Source organism: Diabrotica virgifera, chromosome 6 (assembly GCF_917563875.1).
Source record: "Diabrotica virgifera virgifera chromosome 6, PGI_DIABVI_V3a".
Classification (NCBI taxonomy): domain Eukaryota; kingdom Metazoa; phylum Arthropoda; class Insecta; order Coleoptera; family Chrysomelidae; genus Diabrotica; species Diabrotica virgifera.
This window is the reverse complement of record NC_065448.1, coordinates 77619015-77646987: the sequence shown is the minus strand read 5'-3', so window position 1 is coordinate 77646987 and position 27973 is coordinate 77619015. Positions and strand designations below refer to the sequence as shown.

The 27973-nt window shown below is 34.2% G+C and overlaps 2 protein-coding genes across 2 annotated transcripts; both read left to right on the top strand.

Annotated features, from left to right (window-relative positions):
* The first annotated feature begins 39 nt into the window (after window positions 1-39).
* On the top strand, window positions 40-27944 carry LOC114343911 (transforming growth factor beta regulator 1). Its single transcript, XM_028294753.1, has 4 exons — window positions 40-306; window positions 13698-13938; window positions 23849-24140; window positions 27536-27944. Exons 1-4 carry the CDS (start codon window positions 175-177, stop codon window positions 27924-27926), a joined length of 1056 nt encoding a protein of 351 aa, XP_028150554.1. The 5' UTR covers window positions 40-174; the 3' UTR covers window positions 27927-27944.
* On the top strand, window positions 19373-21896 carry LOC126886448 (piggyBac transposable element-derived protein 4-like). The gene has a single exon (XM_050653388.1). It carries the CDS (start codon window positions 19714-19716, stop codon window positions 21427-21429), a length of 1716 nt encoding a protein of 571 aa, XP_050509345.1. The 5' UTR covers window positions 19373-19713; the 3' UTR covers window positions 21430-21896.
* Window positions 27945-27973: the final 29 nt, after the last annotated feature.

The following is a 27973-nucleotide window of genomic DNA, read 5'->3' as shown; positions in this document are numbered from 1 at the left end:
GATGTTTCCTTGTCTACAGAAAAACTAAATTAGTGACAATGACAAGACAATTGACATTAAGAGAATAATATTTTTTTTTGTTTACAAATGTGTTAATAAATTTAATAAGTTTATTATTGCAATATAGCAATAATTACTTTTACGGGTTGTGACTGAAAAGATAACTTATTTAGAATGGAGTATGATTATTCTAACTCAAATTTTAACAATAGCAATTTTATGCAGCGAAATAATTTCCAACGTCCGACGGGGAAATATAAACAAAAGCTTATGGTATTAAAGCGAAATATTAGAGAATTTGTTCATGTGAGTATTAAATAAAAGCGCACAGTAGCATTATTCTATAAAGGTGCTCTTCAACCCTTGCATGTAAATAACGGCCAGATCAGTACCATATTTATCATCACTCTCTTAGCCATTATCCCTATGCGGGGTCAGCTTACTGAATGCGCTTTTCCATAAGTTTCTATCTCAGGTCATATCAACATCACTTCCCTTTATCGACATGCTCTGCCTAAGTGTCTCCCACCCAGGTCTTCTTTGGTCTTCCTGTCCTGCTTCTTCCAGGAACTCGCAGTTCAGCAATTCTTTGTAGTGGGTGATTAATGTCTCAACATCGAACATAACCAAACCAACTTAACCTATGCTCCCTCACTTTGCCACCAATTGGTGGTGGTGACTCACTCCAGACTTCCCCTAATATCATCATCAATCAGTCCTATCTATTGCCAACCATTGCCAGTTTGCTGCATCTATTTTTCTCCCATCCTCATCTACACATCTACCATTTTCACACATGCCACCGAATATTCCTCTCAGGATCCTTCGTTCAAATATAAGCAGGAGGTTTTCATCTCCCTTGGAGATGGTCCATGTCTCTGATCCATATGTCAAGACTGGTTGTATAAGGGTTTTGTATATGGTTATTTTTGTTTTTTGGCTTAAGTTTCTGCTTCTCATATGAAGGGCCACAGGAAAGAATGATCAGAGTCACATTTTGTTCATTTTATACAAATCCAATTTGAAAGTTTTAGTTCGTATACTTTGGTTCAGGAAAATTAAATAAAACATTTTTAATTATAACGTACGGTGATCGTTATTGGACAAACGAAACCATTCTTGGGTTCTTTCTACGAAAAGCTAACATATGGTGCGAATATTTAAATTTCGACCAAAAATGGACTCTGATCGTTCTTTCCCGTGGCCCTTCATATGTCTACTCAGTCCAAAATAGCATTTGTTCGCTAGGATTATCCTTCGCTTGATTTCTTCCATCATGACGTTCTCCTTGGTGATTAGGGAGCCTAAGTATGTGAATTTGTCTACCACTTCAAAGGTAGAGTTATCAACAGTGAATTGGTGACCGATGTTTCAGGCTCTATTGTTAGGTGTTGATGCCAACATCTTAGTTTTCTCCTCGTTTACTTTCAGGCCCATATTTTTGAGGCATTTGAGAAGGTGGTATACATTTCTTCTAGTTTGCGTGTTGTGTGGGCAACTAGGTCCACGTCATCTGCATATGCCAAAATTTGGGATGATTTATTAAAAATATTTCCTCTGTTGTCTAGTTGTGCATCTCTGACCGCATTTTCCAGAGCTATGTTGAAGAGGCGACACGCCAGTGCATCTCCCCGTCGCAACCCAACACGCATGTCAAACACCTGTGATTGTTCGTCCTGTATTTCGACTTTGCAAACAACTTTACGCATTGTAGCCTTAACCAATCTTATCAGTTTATCAGGGATGTGGAATTCATCCATGGCCCCTAATATACTCATTCCTTATTTGATCCTTTTTTGTTACTCGTCTAATCCATCTAAGCATTCTCATTTCTGTCACATGCATTTACTGTTCCTCTTTCTTTTTTACTGCCATTATAATATCATAGCTGACTGTACGTTTTATAGAATTTTCTCTCCAGCTTTCTGAAGATTATATCTCTCACACTACACCACTCGCTTCCTTCCATTTCATCCATCCGACCCTAATTATATTGCATGCATCCCTATCGATTTCCCCATTACTCTGTAATGCCAATCCCAAGTATTTAAAACTCATTTATATCAAAAAATGTTAGGGTTAGAAAGTCTAATGCTCACAATCTTATTGAAGGTTTTTCGTTTACAGTTTACACTGGTTTCGGCGTTTACAGTTTATACACCATTATCAGGCCCTTTAGAAATTAAACAAGATATCAGTACAAGAAAAATACAGTGTACAATGTACACTGCCAATTGCCAATTGTCTTTTATATAAAATGATTTTACTGAATTATTTTAATAATTTTTCCTAGACCTGATTAAAAGGATTTGCCCTTTAATCACACACAATTGGCAATATTACGTGCATCCCTATCGATTTCCCCATTACTCTGTAATGCCAATCCCAAGTATTTAAAACTCATTTATATCAAAAAATGTTAGGGTTAGAAAGTCTAATGCTCACAATCTTATTGAAGGTTTTTCGTTTACAGTTTACACTGGTTTCGGCGTTTACAGTTTATACACCATTATCAGGCCCTTTATAAACTGAACAAGATATCAGTACAAGAAAAATACAGTGTACAATGTACACTGCCAATTGCCAATTGTCTTTTATATAAAATGATTTTACTGAATTATTTTAATAATTTTTCCTAGACCTGATTAAAAGGATTTGCCCTTTAATCACACACAATTGGCAATACAAATGTAGTTAATTTACATAGTGATATATGTTTTGTTAGTCTCTTTTCGTCTGTGCAGTTAATAACCAACTTTGTTTTTGTCATATTTTTTGTTTTTTATTGCATTGCATTAAAATAAGCTACTTTGACTTCTCTCATTCACATTTTTGATTTGTGAGAGTAATATCTGAACACCTAGGCAACAAAGTCACATATTTGGATTTTCATTCGAGTTTGAAATCAAGGAAGACACTTGGGCCCAATGTTACAATTTAACATCATATTGTACACTGTATTTTTTTTTCTTGTACTGTTGTCTTGTTCAGTTTCTAATGGGCCTGATGATGGCGTATAAACTGTAAACGCCGAAACCGGTCACCCGAAAACTGTTTAAATAAAAACCTTCAATAAGATTGTGAGCATTACTTAGACTTTCTATACCCTAACATTTACACAATGTGCTCATATCAGCAACTTGTTCATCATCATTTATATCATTTTATTCATTTTATTTGCAATATTTGCGATATCATTTTATTTGTAGTAACTCCACTTTAAATGAACATTCCAAATACTCTGTCTTTGTCCTACTAAGTTTTAAACCTTTTTCCTAAAGAGCTTGTTTCCACTATGTCCGTTTTTGTTCTAAATCTCCTTCATCTATTTCACACAACATCATCAGCATACATTAAGCACCAGGGAATGTTACCCTGTAGTTTCGTTGTTATCTGATCTAAAACTAATAAGAATAAATAAGGACTAAGCACCAAACCTTGGTGCAATACTACTTTCACATGAAATTTATCAGTCTCTCGCACACCTGACCTAACACTAATTGTTACTCCCTCATAAGTACATATCTGTCAAAATCTTTACATATTCACCATGAACTCCTTTCTTGTTTAGTGCCCACCATAGAATCGCTCGAGGAACTCTATTATATGCTCTCTCAAGATCAATGAAGACAATATATGGTTCCTCTATATCCTTCCTATATCAGTGAAGACCATATGGGCTTTTATTTCTTTATTCATGTATTTTTCCATTAACTGCCTTATAATGAAAATTGCATCTGGTTGATCTGCCCTGCATAAAGCCGAATTGATTATTGGATATTTTGGTTTCTTCATGTAACCATCTATCAATTACTCTTTCCGATATTTTCATGGTGTGACTAAGTAGTTTTATGGCCCAGGAGGTTTATGCATTGTTGTATATCTCCCTTGTTTTTTTGTAAACAAGTACTAATATACTGCTTCTCCACTCGTCTGGCATTTATTCAACTTGCATAATTCTATTAAATAAACCTGTTAGCCAACTTGCTCCTGTCTCTTCTAATGCTCTCCACACTTCTACAGGAATATCGCCGGTCCAACTGCTTTTCTTTTCTTTATTTTTGGAAGTGCTTGAACCACTTTCTCATTTGTTATTTGGTTAACTATTGCTGTTTCTGTCTCAGTTAACTCAACTGGATTTCTACAAAAATTCTTCATTTAATAGACTGTCGAATTACTTTTTCCATCTCTTTTTGACATTCTTTTCGTGAATTAGTATTGTAGGTTTTGTTTAAAGACAATCGTAATAAAAGTCCGTTTGATGTTTAACAGTTTTAATTAATAAAATAGATGACTAAATTATTTTATACTATTAAATTGACGAAATGTAAAAGTGTGTAATTGCGACCAAAATCTTACGTGTTCTTATTCTTACAAAAACGAAATGTATTTATAGCTAATTTGCGTCTAATCAATATAATACCCGTCTTAATTCGTCTTTTCTAAGTATCTAAGAGCGCGTCTGTCGTCGCTGTGATGTTATAATCGACTGAATGTATTCGTTCTCTTTCCCTACGCTAAAACAAACCGTCTTAAGCTAATCTCCTTTTTCCTGTGAAACAACCCAATTAAAATTGGTTCAAAGCATATACCGACATCTTCCAATAACCCAAAACTACAAAAATTAAAAGTAGTCCGCTACCGTCGCCGTAATCCCCAATTCGTTCTGCACATCTGTGCCAACGTCCATATGTGAGACCCTTATCCCGTTCTCGTACTAATAATTAAGAAAAATGATATACAGGGGAACTCAAAATATAAGGTAAACTATTTACAATCCTACATTCGGCCATCCTGTTCGGAATCCGACTCGGATTCCATGTAGTTATCTATCCACGGCTTCATGTACTCTGCACACGTTGAAGTGCTCTGAGGTCCATCATGGTATCCAGATTTCTTTACCTCGTACCTGTCATTTGGATTCACTTGTACTACCACGTACGGTCCAAAATATTTCTTCAGCAGTTTGAGTCCTCCACCAAACTGTGTTCTCTTGATTGCCACTAAGTCAACCTTTTTATACATCCTCGGCCTTTTTCTTCGTAGATCATATCTGCGTCTATTTTCCTCTTGAATTTTGACTAACTGACGTCGACTGTCGTTTCTCAGCATCTCTCTATCTTCATCAAATTGTTTAATTATCTCCTGTTCTATGATCTTCATCCTCAGATCTTCTTTGTTCTTCATCTTCGTTCCGAACAGTACTTCAAACGGCGTCGAATTTATGCTTCTTTGATAAGTTGCATTAAAGAACTGTTGTGATTTATGAATGTGTTTATACCACTTCGTCGGTTCCTCTAGACTGAGTTTAGTTAATACTGGGATTAACGTTCTATTGATGCGTTCTACTTGTCCATTGCCTCTTGGTACGCCTGTTGTAATTTTTACATGTTTTATATGTTCACTTTCGCAATACTCTTCGAATTCCTTCGCCGTAAATGCGGTACCTCTGTCAGATATTATACGGAGCGGATTTCCAAAATCCTTTTGATGTCTCTTCATGCATTCTATAACTTCTTTCGACTTCGTTGATTTTGTAGGGTAAAACCATGCGAATTTCGAAAAATCGTCAATAATCACCAGAATGTGATTATAGTTTTTGTTAGTCGTAGCTAAGGGTCCTAAATGGTCAACATGAAACGTTTTGGTAGGGGAGCCCAAGCGGGGATTTTTGCAGTTACTCGAGCGCGTCAGATTAGCATATGGGAGAAACCTGGTACCCTGCAGATGTACCTCTACCATATATTGGCTCTTAACACAGGGGAGTTCGTTAAGGGGGGCCCGAAAAAAAAAATCTATCCTTAAAAAAACTCGAAATTGTCAGATTAAGATAAGGTAAGTTAAGTACATGCAAAAGAGTGTATATTTCAAAAATCTGACGATTTGAGCCTGGCGTAAGGAAATGGGTGAGTCCCAAAGTTTCACAAGAAAAAAGCGAATATTTCGCGAAATGAATGACAGATCGAAAAACTGAAAAATATGTGCCCAATATTTTTTAAAAATCTATCGAATGATACCAAACACGACTTCCCACGGAGAGGGGTGGGGGGTAAATTTAATATTTTAAATACGAATCCCGCGATATTTCGCGAAATGAACATCAGATCGAAAAACTGTAAAATACACTTATTCAATATTTTTGAAAAATCTATCGAATGGTACCAAACACGACCCCCCATGGATGTGGGGTGGGGGGTTACTTTAAAATCTTAAATAGGAGCCCTCATTTTTTTATTGCAGATTTGTATTCCTTACGTAAAAATAAGTAACTTTGATTCGAAACATTTTTTCGAATTATGGATAGATGGCGTTATAATCGGAAAAAAACGATTGTTGGAAATGGAAAATTAAATTAAAAAATGGCAAGCGCCCACTAAAATGGAAAACTTTACTTAACTTTTTTTGGTTTTAGGACCTACTCTTCACAACCCAATAGGTCCCCAAAGCCCTCGAGTGACTGCACATTTAGCATACTTTGCTCCCCTACCATTTGTAAAGGCCCATCGATTTTTACTATCGGATGTAACAAACCCTCCTTTTTGCCTTCTTTCTTGCTTCCAAGTATACATTTAACGCAATTCCTTATACAGTGCTCGATTTTTTCTCTAAGATTTGGAATGTAACATTCTCTTCGAATTAAATCTTGTGTTTTTGTTACAGCAAAATGTCCTACCTCATGTAAGTTTCTAATTACTTCTGTTTGCATTCTTTTCGGAATGACTAACACTTCCTTGCCGTCTTCGTATTTAAACAAAATATTGTTTTTTATAAAGAAGCCCTCGTATGATTCCGTAGCTAATATTTTCTTTATTGCTTGAATGTGATCATCAGCTTCTTGAGCATTTATTATCCTTTCAATGAATCCTGGTTCGTGTAATACTGCCGTCTCATTTATTACCATTACCATCGGATATCGACTTAACGCGTCCACATGAGCCATCCTTGTTCCCTTTCTGTGTTCCAACTCGTATCGATAATCTTCCAGTAGTAATGCCCACCTAGCAACTCTGGTAGTTAAATCCTTTTTACTCATCGTCTTCGTAAAGGCGGAGCAATCTGTAATTATTTTAAATTTGAGTCTGAGTAGATAAACGCGAAATTTTTTCACCGCTTGAATTATAGCTAACACTTCTAGCTCATAACTCGTATATTTTTCCTGGGCTGGAGTTGTTTTCTTGCTCATGTAATAAACTGGGTGAAGTTTATTATCGATTTCCGATCTTTGTAAAAGACATGCTCCATATCCATAACTACTGGCGTCTGTATGCAATTCTGTTTCTCTCTCTTGGTGATAAATCTCTAATACAGGTTGATTAACAAGCAATTCTTTAGGTTTTAAAAATGCTAGTCTTTCTTTTGCTCCAAAATCAAATGTTTGATCTTTTCTGAGTAGATCATTTAATGGTTTAGCTATCGTAGCGTATGACGGTACAAACTTGCGAAAATATCCGGTCAGGCCTAAACACGACTGAATCTGCTTAAAATTCTTTGGTTCGTGGAACTTCTTTATGGCAATTGTTTTTTCATCTGAAGGCTGAATTTTGCCGTCCTCGATAATATATCCTAAAAAACTAACCTTTTTCTGCAAGAATTGGCACTTTTTTTTCTTTATCTCTAAGCCATAGTCCCTAGCCACTTCGAGTACTTGCTTTAAATGTTCGACTCCTTCCTTTTCAGATTTACTTAGCACTATTATATCGTCCATATAATACATAGCTATGTTTTTGGCCGTCAGTTCTCTAAATATGTGACTAATAAATCTTTGAAACACCGCAGGACTATTACACAATGTGAACGGACACTTCAAAAATTCGTATTGCCCATCTGGTGCGACAAATCCTGTATATTTAATGCTATCTTCCTCTATGGGTACATGAAAAAATCCATTTTTTAGATCCATTGTACTAAAATACTTTGCACCCTGTAACCGATCCAATACGTCTTCTATTAAAGGTAACGGAAATCTTTCTTTAATTATATTACGGTTAAGTTTTCGATAATCACCGAAAATTCTCGTCTGTCCATCTTTCTTTTTGACAAGCACGATTGGACTTGCAAAATCAGATGTACTAGGTCTAATTATTTTTTTCTCTATCCATTCCTCAATTCGCTTGCCCACTTCCTGCTTTTCCGGTATTGACAGTCTCCTTGGTCGTTGATGTATCGGTTCCTCACTACTTAAGATTATTTTCATCTTGATATCCGTAGCCTTTGTCTTGTAAGGTTCGTACTTTTCGACTAATTCTTTTATTTCCGTCCTAATATTTTGATCTTTTATATGGTTCAGCTGTAGGTCATTGTCTGTCGTCTCGTCCGTTGTAATTCTCCTTACAAAATTATCTACTTCCTTTTTACAAAAAATTATTCCGTCTTCGGTTATCGTAACTTCTGCTTGTTTCAGTATATTGTTTCCGAGAATAATTTCAACGTCTAGTGCTCCTTTTGGAATAACATGAAATAAAATATTAAAATCTTCTCCTTGAATTTCTACCATCTTATTAAATGAACCTAAAGTTTTAACTCTCATACCTCCTAATCCGCTTAAATCTAATACGTTTTGTGACAGAATCATACCATCATAATGTTTTTTGAAAATATCCTCTCTTACTCCGCTGCTATCACTTCCTGTGTCAAATAATGCACGTAGTAATATTTTTCCACACTTCAATGTCAAAGAGTTTTTATGTACAACGTCGATAATATTTACATGTCCAGAAGTTGATGCTTTCTCTTCTTTCTTATTGCATCGAAAAGACTTGTGTCCAAACTGAAGGCATTGAAAACATTTCACTCCCTTGGCTTTGTCAGGACAATCCGTCGATCTGTGTCCCTGAATTCCACAATTGAAACATTTTTATTCCTTTTTATTCCTACTTTGAGGCGCTCTTCTTTCATCTCGTCTTACTTCCTCGCTCGTCCACGTCTTTTTATGCGTCTCGGTTTTAACTGATTTTTGCGTCGTCTGTTTTTTCATCAACTCGTACAGTTTAATCTTCTCTTTAAAATCATTGAAATTTTTGGCACCATAAAGTATTACTTTATTAGCAGGGTCGTCCATAATTGAATGGTGGGCTACAACAATGTTGTAAGCGACAGAATTAAGATTATGCAGGAGATGGAAAAAACTTATTGACAAGTCATTTATGACAATACGGATACCAATATTGCGGTACGAAAAACTCGGGGAAGGTAAAATGTTTTTAGCCTGATTGAAAGATGCTCGCATTGGTCATTGGATATACAATAATATTGCATTAAAACCTCACTTTGACCCAATCTGTCGCTTACAACGTTGTTGTAGCCCACCATTCAATTCCCTCAATTATATACTGCGTTATGACTTCATTTTCGATGTTTCCTCTGCTACCGATTTCTCTCATTTTTAGTACATACTCCTGTACGCTTTCACCTTGTTTCTTCTTTCTATTCATCAGCATTTTGTGTATTTCGGCACTACTTATTTTGTTCTCAAGCTCTGTTGTCAGTCTCTTCTTCAAGAGCTTCCAGCTATTAACTCATTTCTCTGACTGTATATACAGTTTAGCTATTCCTTTTAGAGATCGTTTAGCAAAAATTAGCATTTGCAAATCATTCCATCCCATCAGATTAGAAATTTCTTCAAAATCAGCGATCCATTTTCCTATGGGATAATCGTCTTTTCCGTCGAAATTTCTTATACTGTCCTCTCATTCAGTCTACCTCTTGTCATTTTGTTTGATTTTGATCTATTCCTCGTAAATAAATCCGTCGTCCTTTCATCATCCATATCGTCATTATTATTATCGTCGTCGGTAACGTCTTTACCTTCTTCCTCGTGATAAGCGTCTTTATCACTATTTGCGTCGTTATCTTCATTATAGCGATCGTCTTCGGTAACGTCTTTACCGTTTTCCTTGTGATAAACGTCTTTATCACCGTCATCATCGCTAGCGTCTTCGTCTTCATCGTCATTCTCGTCTTCAAGATTGAAGTCGTTCAAAAATGAACAAATACGTTCAATCACGTCGTCTTCTGAACCAGTGTAGTTCAGATCTAAAACACTGCAAACTGCTACTAAGTTAGGCATACTTAGTTTGTTTTTAATGTCGTCTATTTTTGTGGAATATTGCTGGGATTCTTTATCCCACGCAAAATTTGTAAAATTCCGCAAATTCTTCCTAGTTTGTCGTGGCAACCCTTTATCCCCGTACGCGACAACATGCAACGCCTTAACAGCACTTAATGCCGAATTTTTAAGGTTTAAACTAATTTTTGGAAAATCGCTAAGAGTTTGTTTAGACTGCATTTTAAAAAAGTATATAAAAAAATAAAAAAAATAAAAATAAAAAGATAGATTATCTTTTAAGTAAAAAGTTAGATTATTTTTTCCCGTGTGCAAATTGTATTATTGTGAACTGTATAATTGTAGTCGCTTTTACTCCAAAATTATCAATATTTACTACAAATACTAACAAAGTTATGATTTAAAATAAATAAACAAAAAGAAACAATGAAAAAAACACAAAAAGAAGTTAATCGTTAAATAATTTATGATAGTTCTTTCTCAACATTCACTGTTTATCGTCAAAGTTCCAGTTCACAGCTCGAAAAAAATAATCTTTGGTCAGATTTCTAATTTCCAGACACCAGACCAAGTCTTGACTACTTTTAAAATATTGGAACAAACACACCACGTCACCTGAGCCGATTTTTTAATTACACGTCACTTTACGGTATTTCGCGAATTTTACGACGAAATTGTCTTTCTTAGATCCGCGATTGAGCCCCCAAGATGTAGGTTTTGTTTAAAGACAATCGTAATAAAAGTCCGTTTGATGTTTAACAGTTTTAATTAATAAAATAGATGATTAAATTATTTTATACTATTAAATTGACGAAATGTAAAAGTGTGTAATTGCGACCAAAATCTTACGTGTTCTTATTCTTACAAAAACGAAATGTATTTATAGATAATTTGCGTCTAATCAATATAATACCCGTCTTAATTCGTCTTTTCTAAGTATCTAAGAGCGCGTCTGTCGTCGCTGTGATGTTATAATCGACTGAATGTATTCGTTCTCTTTCCCTACGCTAAAACAAACCGTCTTAGGCTAATCTCCTTTTTCCTGTGAAACAACCCAATTAAAATTGGTTCAAAGCATATACCGACATCTTCCAATAACCCAAAACTACAAAAATTAAAAGTAGTCCACTACCGTCGCCGTAATCCCCAATTCTTTCTGCACATCTGTGCCAACGTCCATATGTGAGACCCTTATCCCGTTCTCGTACTAATAATTAAGAAAAATGATATACAGGGGAACTTAAAATATAAGGTAAACTATTTACAATCCTACAGTATTTTATTATGTTCATCTCAGATACAACTAATTTGATCAAAATCTTTTGCTTTATTTGCTCTTTGTTTCGCTACTTTATATATCTTTGTTTGGCCTCCCCTGGTTCATTGTATAGTACCAGATCAATAGGTACCTTAAATTCTGTAAAACTTCTTGGTATTTTTTTAGGCTGCAACCTCAACTTCATATCGATTTGTTAAGATTTGTTAATTTGCAGCTTGCTATGCACTAAGATCTGTTTTGAAGGAAATCAATTTAGCATCTTCCAACATAACATATTTTTCTTTACTCAAGTCTCATCTTCATTATGGTCTTCCTTTTTGGGCTTCATACAATCCAATGTTATTTTGAAGTTACAAAAAAGGTCAGTAAGATATGTATTGGGCCTCAGAAGATTAACACATTGCAGAAGCCACTTCAAAGATCACATGATTTCAAAACTTCCTTCTTTATTATTTTAGAAACTTTGTTTGCTTAGTTCGTAAATATCTACATGTCTTTCCAGCAAGACCTAATCATGACTACTTCACTATCTATAAAGAAATCTATATCATGTCCTGCAAAAAATATATAAATATATTAAATTAAAAATTAAATCTGCAACATCTGTCCCCAAGTTCCATAAAATAACAAAGGCCTTTCAGTAGAAGAATTGTTAATGAATAACTAAGAAATTACAGTACTCTTATGTACAACTAGTATTTTTGTCTATATTTGGGTGTCACATGCAGCAGCTTAAATTTATTAGCTCCTAAGGTTGATTATGCAACTTGCAATTTATTTAGATTTTGGAATAGATTGTTTTTGTTTTATTTCATTATCTTTTATTTTATAATATTGACGATTTAACACATTGACGGACACTGCATCAAATGTATAAGCTACATTAATGGAAATTAGACGTCTATAGACGTTGTTGTCCGTCAACATGTTAAGTATGTAATTTTAGTAAAAGTACCCCGCACAAACCTTATGAAAATTAGGTCCCAGTGGATTTCGTTCATACTTTGGGAAAATACTCTTTGAAACATCCTGATAAAAAGTTCTCATGGGCACAACTCAATCGATTTTCAAGATATAGAGGCACAAACTCGAAAAACTATAAGATTTACTGGGTTTTCCAATTCTCTGAGTTACTGGTTATCTGGCAACATGTAGAAGTTTGGATCAAGGAAAATTACTAGTAGTCTAGGATTTTTTCCTGGCTATCCAATGGCGGCCTTTACTTTGACCTTGACCTTCAACGGACGTCATCTTCTAGAGTTACAAGGGATATCAGAATTGACCTCCGGAGGATGTGGTGGCCAGGGCCACTGCAAGGAACGTCATCTTCTAGAGTTTCTATGGTGTTCTTCATTTAATTGATGAAAATGAATTACTGGAGGGTTTTTCGAGGTCGCTAAACACGAATATGCCACCAGAACCAACTCCCGGAGCACCTGGTTTCCAAGGGCAATGAAAGGGGCTCCTGGAGTTTCGAGGGTATTTGGTACTACATTAATGCAAACGGATTAGTTATATGTTTTTGGAGTTGCTGAACACGAATACGTGATCAGCACAGACACAGGAGCAGCTGGTGCCTAAAACAGATTATCTTCTGGAGTTTCGGAGGAATCAAATGAAGAAATCAAATGGATTACTCTTACGTTTTTAACTGCAGAAGATAACCTGTTTTAGGCACCAGCTGCTCCTGTGTCTGTGCTGATCACGTATTCCTGTTCAGCAACCACAAAAACCAATAACTAATCCGTTTGCATTAATGTAGTACCAAGACCCTCGAAACTCCAGGAGCGCCTTTCATTGACCTTGGAAACAAGATGCTCCGGGAGTTGGTTCTGGTGGCATATTCGTGTTTAACGACCTCAAAAAACCCTCCAGTAATTCATTTGCATCAATTAAATGCCGAAAACCATCGAAACTCTACAAGATGACGTCCCCAGCAGTGGCCCTGGCCACCACGTCCTCCGGAGGTCAATTCTGATAGCATATTCGTGTATAGCGATCCCAAAAACCCATGAGTAATCTGTTTGTATCAATTTAATGCCGAAAACCCTCGAAACTCTTGAAGATGACGTCCGTTGAAGGTCAAGGTTAAAGTAAAGGTCGCCATTGGATAGCCAGGAAAAAATCCTAGACTACTAGTACTTTTCCTTGATCCAAACTTCTACATGTTGCCAGATAACCAGTAACTCAGGGAATTGGAATACCCAGTAAATCTTATAATTTTCCGAGTTTGTGCCACTATATCTTGAAAATACTTTTTTTTCTTTGATTCTTTGTAAGCTTTGCCCATAAAAGTGTAAAATTTTCAATGACAATAAAGCATATTACTATTCTATATGCAATCTTGTATTTTAGGAAAATGCGGCATTGGTAGACGAATTGGAGGAAATCCAAATGAATATAATTATCAAAAAAGAAGAACGGAAATTTCTTTTAAAGAAATTATGTGAATATGAACCTCAAGTAGCTTTAGAAGTACAGAATGCAGCTAAAGATGGTCCTGTAAGTCGACCGAGTGTAACCCATGTTTCATCCAACACCAACAATTCAGTTTCAGAGAAGAAATCTAAAAAGAAAGTGCATATGAGTTCTTCAGGTACACTAGCTATAGTTTATCCCAAACCCTTCTTTCAGTGTATCATAGTTTGTCGCTTTCGCTCTAATACATCCTTAATTATTATACTAAGAACTTCGAAAATGATGTATTGGTGTTATTTTGAACAAGTTCCTTTAATCCACTTATTTTATTAGTTGGATTATACAAATTGGTTATATCGGCACCTCCGCTCAAATAGTGCCACAACTAAAAAAAAAAAATAAATTAAACGGTTTTATTGCACCAACAGTTTAATAAAACTACAAACTGTTATCTCAAGAAATGTTACGTTTATAGTTCAAGTATTTGTAGTTAGATGACACTAGTGTCATATGATTAACCAAAATCAATGGTGCAGTGTGCGAACATAAACAGTGTCACATATCGTCTTGTGCAAAGCATTTGTCCATCTAAGATGTGTATGAAGCGTCATTTGTCGAGTTAAGACTGTATATGTGATTACTTTATTCAAAAAAATCTGGGTATGTGCTCAAGAAAAGTGACACATTTATCACTTATTTATCTTTCTTTTTGCAGTATTTTGTGTTTAATGTTGTTACTTGTATTTAAAGTTCCTTCATTAAAAAGTATAAGTCTGTTAACCAGATAATAATAGTGATATTATATTCTGTACTGCAAGAACCACTTTTGATAAATAATATTTGTAAATTTTTTGTTATTTTATTTGTATAGTGTCACAACACAAAAAAAGAATGTGTGTGTACCTTGTACGCACATAAGAAGTTATACTTCTATTATACAGGGTGTTTCATTGGGAAAGTAACATACGTTAACTGTAGAAAGAGGACACTTAGGCGATCTCAAAAATACCATACTTAATGGATCTTACTCCATTAATAACAAAGATACTGGGTGTTTTATCTATTTTGCCATTTTCTTAATTAGTTCATAACTTTTTAACCACACTGTATATTTATTTTATATTTGGCACGCAAATATCATTTAAGGTGTACAATAAATTAATTTATTTACAATTGTAAAAAATCCAGATCCGGATTAAAAAATATTGGAAAAATGTTCCGACCCCAAAACAACACCCTGTACATTAAATTTTTTTAAAATGGATTTTTCAGTTGAAAAGAGGATGAAAAACTAAATTCAGTGGTATAATTAGAATTTTCGGCAAAATGATTTTTCTGCTGAAATTTTGAATTTGAATTCGGAAATTAAGTGAATTGCGAGAGCTCTAAGTAGAAAAAATTGAAATACAGCTTACAACTTGTCAACCTCACTGTATATTGATTTTATATTTAACACGAGAATATTCCTTTAGGTGTCCAATCAATTAATTTATTTACAATTATAAAAAATCCAGGTCAGGTTTAAAAAATATTGTGTAAATATTCCGACCCAAAAAAACACCTTGTATATTAATTTTCTTTAAAATGGATTTCGCATTTGAAAAAAGGATGAAAAACAAAATTAGTGGTATACTTTGAATTTTTGACAAAATCATTTTTCTGGTAAAATTTTGAATTTGAATTCTGAAATTATGTCAATTGCGAGAGCTCTTGTAGAAAAAATTAAAATGCGACTTAATTTTAATTAATACCATTATTTAATCTAAATTGGTAAAATGTTAATATTTTAGTGTTTTTTTATTATGTGTGAAAAATAGTTTTTGGCGAATATTCATCTTTAAATAATGAATAAACAATAAAGGATCACATCACTAATCAACAAAATAGCTAAAAATTATAAAAAAACAGCGAAAATTTGCAGCATAATCACTATTCAAGACTAAAGTACTTATTCAAAATTACCACCATCAAAAATTATTTTTTTTATACGTAGGTACGGTAAATTTTTGTAGTTAGGTACCTAGCGTCATGTGTACTGTGTACTGTGTGTGTTGAGTAAGTGTCTTGTTACATTGCAAAATCGACGTCATTGTCTTTGCAAAGAGACGCTAATTGTATCCGAACGTCTGCGGTCCCTCCGGTGAGTACCGATCCCACAAGGACAGAAACTATTTTCATTTATTAATTTATAATAAACGAAAAATTTCTGACCCTGGTGAGATTCGAACTCACGACCATTCGGACCTTTCGATCCAAAGGTAGGCGCTCTTACCACTGAGCCACAAAGGGGGTCATCAAAAATTATTTTTATGTGTGCAAATGTTAATATTTTACCAATTTAGATTAAATAATGGTATTAATTAAAATTAAGTCATATTTTAATTTATTTTACTTTGAGCTTCGCAATTCACATAATTTCAGAATTCAAATTCAAATTTTTACCAGAAAAATCATTTTGCCGAAAATTCAAAGTATACCACTAATTTTGTTTTTCATCCTCTTTTCAAATGCAAAATCCATTTTAAAAAAATTTAATATACAAGGTGTTTTTTTGAGTTGGAACATTTATACAATATTTTTTAATCCGGACCTGGATTTTTTATAATTGTAATTAAATTAATTGACTATACACCTAAAAGAATATTCGCGTGTTAAATATAAAATCAATATACAGTGTGGTTGACAAGTTGTAAGCTGTATTTCAATTTTTTTTTCTACTTAGAGCTCTCGCAATTCAATTAATTTCAGAATTCAAATTCCAAATTTCACCAGAAAAATCATTTTGCCGAAAATTCAAAGTATACCACTGAATTTAGTTTTTATCCTCTTTTCAACTGAAAAATCCATTTTAAAAAAATTTAATGTACAGGGTGTTGTTTTGGGGTCGGAACATTTTTTTAATATTATTTAAGCCGGACCTGGATTTTTTACAAGTGTAAATAAATTAATTTATTGTACGCCTTAAATGGTATTTGCGTGCCAAATATAAAATAAATATACAGTGTGGTCAAAAAGTTATGAACCAATTAAGAAAATGGCAAAATAGCTAAAACACCCAGTATCTTTGTTATTAATGGAGTAAGACCCATTAAGTATGGTATTTTTGAGACCGCCTAAGTATCCTCTTTCTACAGTTAACGTATGTTACTTTACCAATGAAACACCCTGTATGATTTCAGCGAAATAAAATATTTTTAACAGTTTATTTTTATTTTATTAAATATTAAACTGAGTTTAATAGTTACTTACCACTTTCCAAAAATGCAAAAATTAAAAAAAAAAGACAGCAGTTGTCTGCATTTGAACCCGGGACCTCTCGATTCGAATTGACATTAAGAGAAGTATTGAATCAAAATGTTTTAATAATACGTATTACCTTACTCCCGAGGAAGACAAATCCAAAAACACAAAAATTATAATAAATATATTTACTAAAAACACTAATATATTTTTCCACACCTTTTTTGGACTGATACATATAACTTAAAAGATTTAGCAACGAACAACGTACTGTCTCTGCGCATGCGCGCAGAATAATAAAAATTCACTAGCTATCGCGCCTAAAGAAGTATAACTTCAAAAATATACATATTTTTTAAATATTTTTAGCAGAAATATTACACTATTTTGTAGAGCTTTAAAAACCTTTGTAACTGACTAAAATAGTTATTATACTGATTTTAATAGTTTTTGAATTAAACCCGGAAAAGTTCTAGCACAAATTTTAAACGCTGTTTTCTCAATATTTTGCTTTTTTGACTTATGACACTGTTTGCGCGGAGGTGCAATATATTATCATTAAAAGATGGGCATATTGTCTTTCAACCCATTATGTGATATATAAGATTTTTATTAATATCCTTAAGTGCTCTCAACTTTGTTGCAAACACAGGCTAAACATAGTTGCTCGAAATAACATAGTGTAATATGAAGTAGTTTTTAATTCTAATAGCAATATTAATAATATTTAAAAATATTAACACATTACTAAAAGATTTTTAAATTGAAAACTTATTTCTTACTTAGTGTAACATAGTGTAGTTTACCTCCATATTCCAGAAATATTTTATGTCATTGGTATAGGTATTCGGACATTGTATAGTGAAGTGAAATTGTACTCTATATTTATTTATTTTTTCTTAAAATATTTTAAATATTACTATTAGGGCAGTCAATGAGGGTATTTGGCTCCGAATTCAATCCTACTACATCGATTTACTTGATATTTGCACAGTAAGTAGGAAATAGATCAAGAAACAAAGTCTACCCTATATACTATGGGGCTTTTTATCTTGGGGGCGGTTCCCACCCCTTCAAGGGGGTGGAACATTTTTTGGTCAAAATAACCACAGAAGTGGCTAGAGAACCTGATTCGAAGCATTAACTGTTCTTTAATTCTTTTTTGAAAACTCAATACTTTTTGAGTTATTCGTGGTTGAAAATTTTCATTCAAAAATGGCACCTTTTCGGACGGTTTTTTGCGAATACCTTAAAAACCATGCATCTAATAAAAAAAATACATATAAAACATTTTAGAAGCTTATAAAAAAACAAAGAGATTCGTTCTTTCACAAATGTTCTGCTTATACTACAGTAAGAGATATGGTAGGTGAAAAAGGTAGGTATTCAATTTGAAATAAAGAGAAACGGTCGATTTTAGGCGTATAATGCTACCAATACATTTTGTAGTGCTTGAAAAGACTATATTAAATGACAATATTAAATGTCGATTACATTCAATCTAAGTGAGACATGCTGCAAAAAAATTGATGAATAATCGATTTTAAGAAAAAATGAGAAGTAAATTTAACCCCTCATCCACCAGAATTTAAATGCATCGTTTTCCTTCTACAATACCTTTTATTATAGTGTTATTTCTATGTTGGACGGGTTTAAATTGAATGTTACTAGCAAATGATAAAAGATACGAAAAAAGATACGGTGCAAAAGTATAGGAATTTTTTAGATAAAAATTTTGTTTTGGCTTTTCATTACTGCATCTCTTATCGTTTTCAAGTTTCAAGGAGAAAAACGAAGATTTTTAAGAAAATTTATAAATGCGCTCTATAATTTGATTTTAGTTTTTTTCAAAAACTATTCATTTTAATCCAATTTTTTGAACATAGAAATAAATGCATTTAAATTCTGGTGGATGATGGAGTTAAATATACTTCTCATTATATACATTCATTTTAAACCCGTCCAATTTTTTTAACATAAAAATAACACTATAGTAAAAGGTATTGTAGAAGAAAATCGATGCATTTAAATTCTGGTGGATGATGGAGTTCAATATACTTCTCATTTTTTCTTAAAATACATTAGTCATCAAATTTTTTGCAGCATATCTCGTTTAGTTTGAATGTAATCGACAATTAATATTGCTCATTTTAAAGGTATTTTCAAGCACTACAAAAGGTATTGGTACCATTATACACCTAAAATCGACCGTTTTACTGTTATTTCAAGTTGAATACACCGATTTGAGCATGTACAAAAAAAACTCTTCACCTACCATATCTGTTTTTGTATTATAACTAGAAGATTTATGAAGGAACGAATCTCTTTGATTTTTTATGAGCTACAAAAATGTTTTATATGGTTTTTTTAGTTAGATGAATAGTTTTTAACCCTTTGAATGCTGCGGACGTCATTTGACGTCTTTGATTTGCCGTGCCTACAGTGCTATGGACGTCATTTAGTTATTTTGATTTGCCGTGAAGTGCTGTGGCCGACAATTGCAGTTTCCTGCGCACGTGTTCATTTGTGGGTAATTCAAGGCGGGGCTAGCGCTTGCTGAGTAGTGGGCGGTCTCTTTACGTCTGCGTTTAGATGTTGTTATTCACTCATTGCCGATGCTTGTCCCAACACGAAAACATTGCGATTTCTATCAGTTTTACTTTAGTATTGCATCATTTTTACATCAGTATCGTCCTATTAGTTTTTATAAATAATGGACGAGCAGCAACCGGGGCCTTCAAAAGCGTTACCAAGACCTAAGAAGGGGCAGTTTTATACTGAAAAAGAGTTACTTGAAATTCTTACTCGAAGCGACAGTGAAGACGAATACATAGAAAATACGCAAAATGCTTTAGATTCCGATGAAGAAATGGACGTTGCTCAAGAGCCCGAAGACCAAACATCGAATAATACCTACGATTTTCTCTGGAAAAAAAAAGACCTTCTACCAAAAACATTTGCATTTGACTCGTCAGAGGTTGGTTGCACAATTGATGGGCTGACTGCTGAAAATAAACCTTTGGATTTTTGTAAAGTATTTTTTACGGACAATATAGTAAATCATATAGTTACGGAAACAAACATATTTTATATTTACGTTTGTGAACATGTGGAAGTATCCGCTAAGTCACGTTTGAAGAAATGGAAAGATACAGATTTCAATGAGATGTGGTTATTTTTTGGGATTACATATCTGATGCCTCGTGTAAAAAAATTGCGCCTCAGTGAATACTGGTCAACAAACACACTATTATCTACTCCAGCATTTTCTGAGCTTATGTCGCGTGACAGGTTTTTTCTGATTTTGCGAATGTTGCATTTCTCGGACAACAATCTGCCAAAAAACGGCGACAGTTTGGTCAAGATTAGAGCAGTAATAGACCACGTACGTGATGCTTTCCGAAACGCTGTCAAGCCGCATAAAGAATTGTGCATAGATGAAAGCCTTTTGCTTTTCAAAGGCCGACTCTTTTTCAAACAGTACATACCCTCGAAGAGACATCGATTTGGTGTAAAGTTTTTTGTTTTATGCGACGCAGTGACTGGGTACATTCTCGATTTTGTTGTCTATACTGGAGCAACAACTGACTTACAAACGAATAATTGTAATTTGGGTAAATCTGGCGATGTGGTGCTAACGCTTTTGGCACGCTATTTGGATAAAGGTCATACTTTGTATTGTGACAATTGGTATACAAGCCCCAGTCTGTTTGTATGGCTGTATAATAGAGCTACAAATGCGTGTGGAACTGTGCGGAAAAATAGAAAATATATGCCGCAAATGGCAGAAAAGCTTCAGAGAGGAGAATGGAGTTTCCGAAGTGATGACAAATTGTTGTCGCTAAAATATTGTGATAAACGAGAAGTATACATGCTTACGAGCTTACATAACAACACCGGTATGGAAACTGGTAAAAAAGATCGCCTCACTGGGAGGACAATTGTAAAACCCCAGTGTATTGTTGCATACAATAAGTTTATGGGTGCAGTAGACAAGACGGACATGCTACTGAGTTCAGTAGAGTGCGTCCGAAAAACTGCGAAATGGTACAAAAAAGTTTTCCTTCACCTTATGGATATGGTTCTGCTCAATGCAAACGTTTTGAATAATATAGTAGCAAAAACTAAAACTTCGTTGGCAGAATTTCAACTGACACTCATCCAACAGATAGTGGAAGAAAATCACAAGGGGAAAATGCGCACGTCAGCAGGTCGAAGATCAGTCGACGACAATCCATTGCGGCTTACTTGTAGGCATTTTCCGTCGCATGTACCTCCCACAACAAGTAGGAAAGTTGGACTAAGAAAATGTGTTGTGTGTGCCAAAAACAAAAAAAGAAAAGAAACAAGTTTTATGTGCCGTGAGTGCAATGTGCCTTTATGTGTTGTGAATTGTTTTGAAAGATTTCACACCATCAAACATTTTTAGAAAGTAAGTTCTACATAACAAATGACTATTTGGTTTTATTTTTTGTTTTGGATAATTTTGTTTTTCTTTTGTTATGGATAATTTTGTTGTTTTTTTGTTATGGATAATTTTTTTGTTTTTATTTGTTTTGTTAACATTTGTTTACATTGAATTTGAATGCAAAAATATGTGCAATAATTTTTTAATTTGTTTTATCTATCTTTCTATCCTAAGTTTTTCTAAACAATAGCGTTTTTGTATTTTTTTGTAAAATTTATTTTGTTTCAAAAAAAAATAAAAAAAATTATAAATAATTACCCAATTATTTTGTTTATATAAAACAACGTTATAAAGAATCATTTAGTCGCATTATTTAGCGCGAAAGCGGCCGACCGTTTTGACGTCAGAAATAGCCGCACTGGGGCATGAGTATCGCCGGAGAGAGAGCCGCATCGAAAGGGTTAAGGTATCCGCAAATAATCGTCCGAAAAGGTGTCATTTTTCAATGAAAATAGCCAATTTTCAACCAAGAAGAACTCAAAAAGTATTGAGGTTTAAAAAAAAATTATAGAACAGTTTTTGCTTCGAATTAGGTTCTCTATCCACTTCCGTGGTTATTTTGACCAAAAACTTTTCCACTCCTCTTAAGTGGTGGGAACCGCCCCCAAAATAAAAGCGCCATAGTGTATAGGGTAGACTTTGAATTAGGAGATAAGTAGAGGCTATTCCCAAAATTTCATTAAAATCTTGCAGTTGGATCGAATTCGGAGGTAATATCCTGTTCTGGCGTTGATGGCGTATATTCTGGCAAATACTATTTATACAGTACGTAAATCGTTCAGCTGGACATAGGGAACATACATTGTATATATTTAGATACAAAAATACATACATTGTATTATATTAAGATAATTGTGGCAACTTCGCTCTCTCAATGACAATAATAGTTGTTAGCATTAAGGGGCATTAACCTCAAAATTGACAATTAATTTCGGGTGACACAAATAAACGTCAAAACATGCCATTCTAGTAGAACTATTTTTGACCTAATGGGAAAACTCTGTCTGTTTAATTTGGAAATAAATTTTTAAATAAAAGATATTTTAAAAATTAAATTAAAATTACTAATTCATCAGTCATAATCTTTGTTTTTGATTTATTTATGGACTGCCTTGCATTCAAAATCACTCATTCTATTCGTTCTAACAGCTATTGCACCAGAAACTCATACTCGAACAGAAGTTTCAACTAACACAGGTTAGCGCAGTTGTCACAATGATCTCAATGTATATTCTTTATGTCCAGCAGAACGATTTACGTACTGTATAAACATAAATAAAATATTCTGACAACTGTCAGATTAACAAAAATGTCATGCAGTGATTCTTGACATTCTTAAAATCATACATCAAAATTAATGACGCACTGAAAAAAAAAAAAGGATTTGGGATAAACTGTGTTACTTACAGCACAGAAATCTTTTTAACCAGATTAGTATCATTATTTAATCTCATTGCTACATACTACATACTCTCGATTCGAGTCAGAATAATATACATATATCGCACATCACATTCAGAAGTGTATTAACTCAAAAAATTTCATTTTTGTGTTTGTCTTACTAACAAAATACATTATGCATCGATCTTGTTCCTCAGAAAACTGTAATATTGCAACCTTAAAAGTATTTCAGTAGATGGAGTGAAACGATATGTATGAAACGAATATTTGAATATTTACACCATCTTCTGGGTGAGTTTTGATTCAGATCAGTCTTCTTGCGAAGCCTCTTTGATAAGGGGTAGACCCCGGAAACGGTGTCAGAGGATGGCAAAAGACTCAATTTGAATCAGAACGAAACCGTTTATTTTGTTTTTACACTTTACTCAGTATACGGGTACAAAAATGATGACGATTGGGATAGGCAAGTTGAGATGCAATTTTTCGTAAGCGTCGTCCGTTTGATATTTATATATCTGGGCTCACAGCTTGCTTGATTCGTCGTTGACACGAATTTTAATTCATTTCATTGTTCCCCGTTAGAGGTCAGTCTAACCATCATCCTCAGTCTACCCATTCTCGGTGAGTTTTGATTCAGATCAGTCTTCTTGCAAAGGCTCTTTGATAAGGGGTAGACCCCAAAACATGGTGTCAGAGGATGGCAAGAGATTCGATTTGAATCAAAACGAAACCGTTTATTTTGTCTTTATTGGTAGTCTTTATATTTTATATATCTAACCATATTCATGTCTTTATTTTTTATATACTTATCTAACCATATTTGTAGCGTTCATATTATTACTCACAAAGTTTTAATAACTATTACATATTATTCTTAAACCAACATATCAAATTTTGAACATAGGTATTCTCTATGATTTAGAAATAAATGGTTATGTAAAAATTATTGTTCTCTTAACAATGTCAACTCTATTTTTAGATAGACGTTCTTCATCAAGTTTAAAGTCAAGAAAGAGTTCATCGAAAGGCAGAAAGAAGATAATTCAGCCCGTACCTGTTGATCATAATGGCAAACCGATATTTCCTATCGAATTAGGCCGGTTGACAGTGCATTCGTTGGGAGAAGTAGTTCATACGAGGTCTGAATTTCATACGGAAAATGCAATTTATCCAGTAGGTTATGTTTCGACACGGGTATATGGTAGTTTAAAGGATCCAACGCAGAAATGTGTTTACACTTGCAAGATATCAGATGCCAATGATATACCTAGGTGAGAATTATTAGTATCATTACATGACGCTCATCCGGAAGAAAAGTGACACAACTCAAAAAATGCATAGTTCTAGTTATCTTGTAACACTGATGATGCTCTTGTTACAGAGCGAAAATGTTTTGTTTTTATGTTTGTAGCCCTATAGGGGCTTTTTAAACTAATATATCTTTTACCAAGCCAAAATTTTTTATTAAATTTTACTTGTAATTAATGGTATACAGCCAGCTACAGGAAATCTTTATGTGGATTTCTAGTTACCTTGTTAAATTGACTCCAAATATCCTACACTTTTATCAGGCAAAATGTCACATATATGTTTACTTCCAACTTCGAAAGATGGCGGTAGTGTCATTATACCTTTGGCGGTAAAATGAACACTTTTATTCCGGAATAATGATACTTTTCAGTAATGCTCTGACATTCGACGTTAATTTATCGTTATATATCACAAAAACCGTTGTATTTCAAGAAGTGTCCCAGTCATTTTTGTTTTTTACAAAAAAAGTAATCAATCTTTTAAAAGAAAAGTGCCACAACTCCAGATTTTGATCTTTTTTTTATGTTAATAAATCAGATATAATCTTTTTTGTTTTGCGTCTTACACAGTAATTAGAAACGTTCATTTATCCATATTCTTCGTATTTAATTTATAAATTTTAGCAGTTACCATTTAAATCTTTACCTGTGTCCCATGAAAAAAGTTGTTTTTTGAGTTGGGACACTTTTCTTCCAAATGAGCGATGTCTCATTTGTATAGATCTTTCTCTTTGATCAACATTTTTTTGTCTATTAAGCAGAAATTAACGCACCACTTTGAAATATTAAAATATTTTATTAGCGTTAATAAAAATTCCCATTATAATGTTATACTCGTAAACTAGAAGTTTATTGACTGTGCTTTATCGTTATACACTGACCGGCACGAAAAACGGGCACCCCAAAAAATGGGTCATTTTTGATGTCTCATCTCTTTCTGATGTCGTATGTCCTAAACCTGTTGCCCGATTTAAGTAATTTTTTTAATATGTTAATAGCCTTATTCTTTTTTCTCCATGTTCACAACACCCTGTGGAATATTCTAGCCTTTATAAAATATTGAAATTTAAACCCAACTATATAGCCTCAGGTTTTCTTAACATTCTGCTTTTTGATTTATTCGCATGTTGGTTAATAAAAAAGTTAGGACTTCAACAACTAGCCATATTCTTCATCAATACAGGCTGTTTCTAAATATGTGCCACAAACTTTAATGGGTGATAATGCATGAAAAAATAATGACCGTTTGCATTATAAACATATGTTTGCAAATGCTTCGTATGCGAGATACAGGATGTTAAATTTTTTCGTACAAACTGACGATTTATTTATTGCTCTAAAACCGGTTGAGATATGCAAATGAAGGACCCCGCAACACTCCTTATGGAAAAGTGGTCCCGGTCAAATTTAGCGAAACTTTGGTCAATGATAGTTCTCAGTGAGTAGATTAAGGCCCGTGTTCATAGTCGAGACTCAAGTCAGCGTCGATGCTCAAGGCCGACCTTGAACAAATTTGTATACAAATTTTTTTCACGGTCGGTCTAAAGCATCGACGCTGACTTGAGTTTCGACTATGAATACGGGCCTAAAAAAGTCCATGGCGCCTGGGTCTGAAAAACTATTATTCTCGAGCTACAGCCTTCTGAAGTTCTTAAATTCAGGTACTCTGTTTACGTTAAGTGCACTAATTCACGGTCAAGTGAATGAAAATATCTATTACTAAATGAAGACAGACTCATTTTCTTCATTCATATTTGGTTGTTGCATATGAATTCCTGGTCAAAAATAGATGCATCTTATTTTAGTCTTCAGAAAACCTCCGAAAAGTCCTAAGAAAACTGAAGAAGTGCGATATAAAATGTACTGCTAGAGTGACATAACAATTAGGTATCATGCTTCCATGAATGCTTATCACTTATCCAATACCAGCATAGCTGCAGTTACACCTTATCTTTAGAAAACTACTGAACAGTGGCGGAAATAGGGGGGCGAATAGGGGAATTCCCCTAGTAATACGGTGCAGAATTAAAGAAAAAATTGTTTAAACATGATTATTACACTTTGAAATATGTAAGCTTACATGCAACTTACTACAGACAGACAAATTCAACCCAATTAACTCGACAGTTAGGAAAACAAAGGGAACTTATTGCACATGTTATTACCTATGTCTTTTATGTAGTTTGGGTTATCTATTTGATATATTTTGGGATTGGTGTTTTATTGGAAGTCCCACCCCTCCCCCAAGGCAAATGTTCCGTAATTGTTACTGAAGTATCCTAATAGGTCTTTAGTCCACGACATAAAATATGATGCATTGATTGATGATTGTTTTTTCTTTTCGGATTTAGATCAAGTCCATTTAATCTACTCATATCTGATATGCTGAAGACTATTCTTTGCAAATCACTTAAGCCAATTGCAAAAACTACTGCTTCATCGTCATATCTAATGATTTTTAGAGGCACTCTATTCTGCATGCGTGAAAACGTGAGATGTCTTGCTCTGCTCTAGCAGCACTTATTGTGGTTGTTCCTCAATTTTCTGAAGGCGCTTCAGTAGCAGTGGCGGAACATTTGCCTTGGAAGAGGGGGCGACTTCCAATAAAACACCAACCACTAAATACATACAATAGATAAACCCAAACTACAAGATATAGATAATAACATGTGCAACAAGTTCCCTTAATTTTCCTAACTGTCGAGTTATTTGGGTTGAATTTGTTTGTGTCTACTTTTGTCCGCCGACCACACAGGTTCTCCGTTCGTCGGGCATTTGTTCCACTTCCATAATTATATTAAACAAACCTAGTAGCCAACTTGTTCCTGTCTCTTTTAAAGATATCCATACTTCCCCAGGAATATCATCTGGTCCAACTGATTTTCCTAACGACTTTCTTCTTCTTCTTCTTCTTATATTAGGCCTCTTGGCCTGTTCTTAACCGATTTTGAGCTTGTATTCGTAGCTGTGATGTTGACTGCCAGCTACCTCGCCACCTTTTAAAGGGCCTTCCTATTGGTCTATTGCCTGCTGGCTTCGAATCCCTGGCTATACGACCTAACAACTTTCAATACCTTTTTTCGTTCATGTTTTTTGGGTATATTGCTGTTACTGTCTCCGTTAACTCAACTGGTTTTCTGTTAAATTCTTCATTTAAGAAACTGTCAAAGTTCTTTTGATATTCTTTTAAGTATTCTGAGAACCCTTAAGAACCCAGAGTATCCTGACATCCAAAGAATATTCGTATCACAAAACGGACTGAGCATGCATACCATTATATATATTTATACTATTCATCATTTCTAATTCTAAAAATATTCAACTATTATGTTCTTATCGTTATACGTTTGTTTCAGATTTGAAATAGCTTCTGATGACCACCGCCCCCCAATTACTGGCGACACTCCAGATGTATGCCATTCTCTTCTTTTGCAGAGTATTAATGATTCTTTATCACTGAACGTAGTTAGTACAAGGCCGAGAGGTCACGACTTCTTTGGTCTGTCGCATCCAACCGTTCTTCATCTCATTCAGAGCTATCCAGGAGTTCGAAGATGTGCTAACTATAAGTGGATTAAGTTCGAAGTTTCCAAAAATTGTGACATGTATACAGACGACAACGACGCGGGATTAAGCTATGAATATTTGCAAAGAAGTATCAACTTTTGTAAATATAAAATGGCGCCCGATGTGTTACAGAGACCTGATGATTTTTTAGATTCTAAGGATAACTTGGTACTTTTTTAATAAATCGTATACAATAAAGTCGTGATATTTTTTACACACACCGGCCC

Bases quoted from the DNA above. Each gene is read 5' to 3' on its own strand.
- LOC114343911 (XM_028294753.1), top strand. From the start codon at position 175: ATGGAGTATGATTATTCTAACTCAAATTTTAACAATAGCAATTTTATG. The intron at 13,939-23,848 runs GTACACTAGCTA...CTCTATTTTTAG, and splicing joins AGTGCATATGAGTTCTTCAG to ATAGACGTTCTTCATCAAGT. The intron at 24,141-27,535 runs GTGAGAATTATT...CGTTTGTTTCAG, and splicing joins GATGCCAATGATATACCTAG to ATTTGAAATAGCTTCTGATG.
- LOC126886448 (XM_050653388.1), top strand. From the start codon at position 19,714: ATGGACGAGCAGCAACCGGGGCCTTCAAAAGCGTTACCAAGACCTAAG.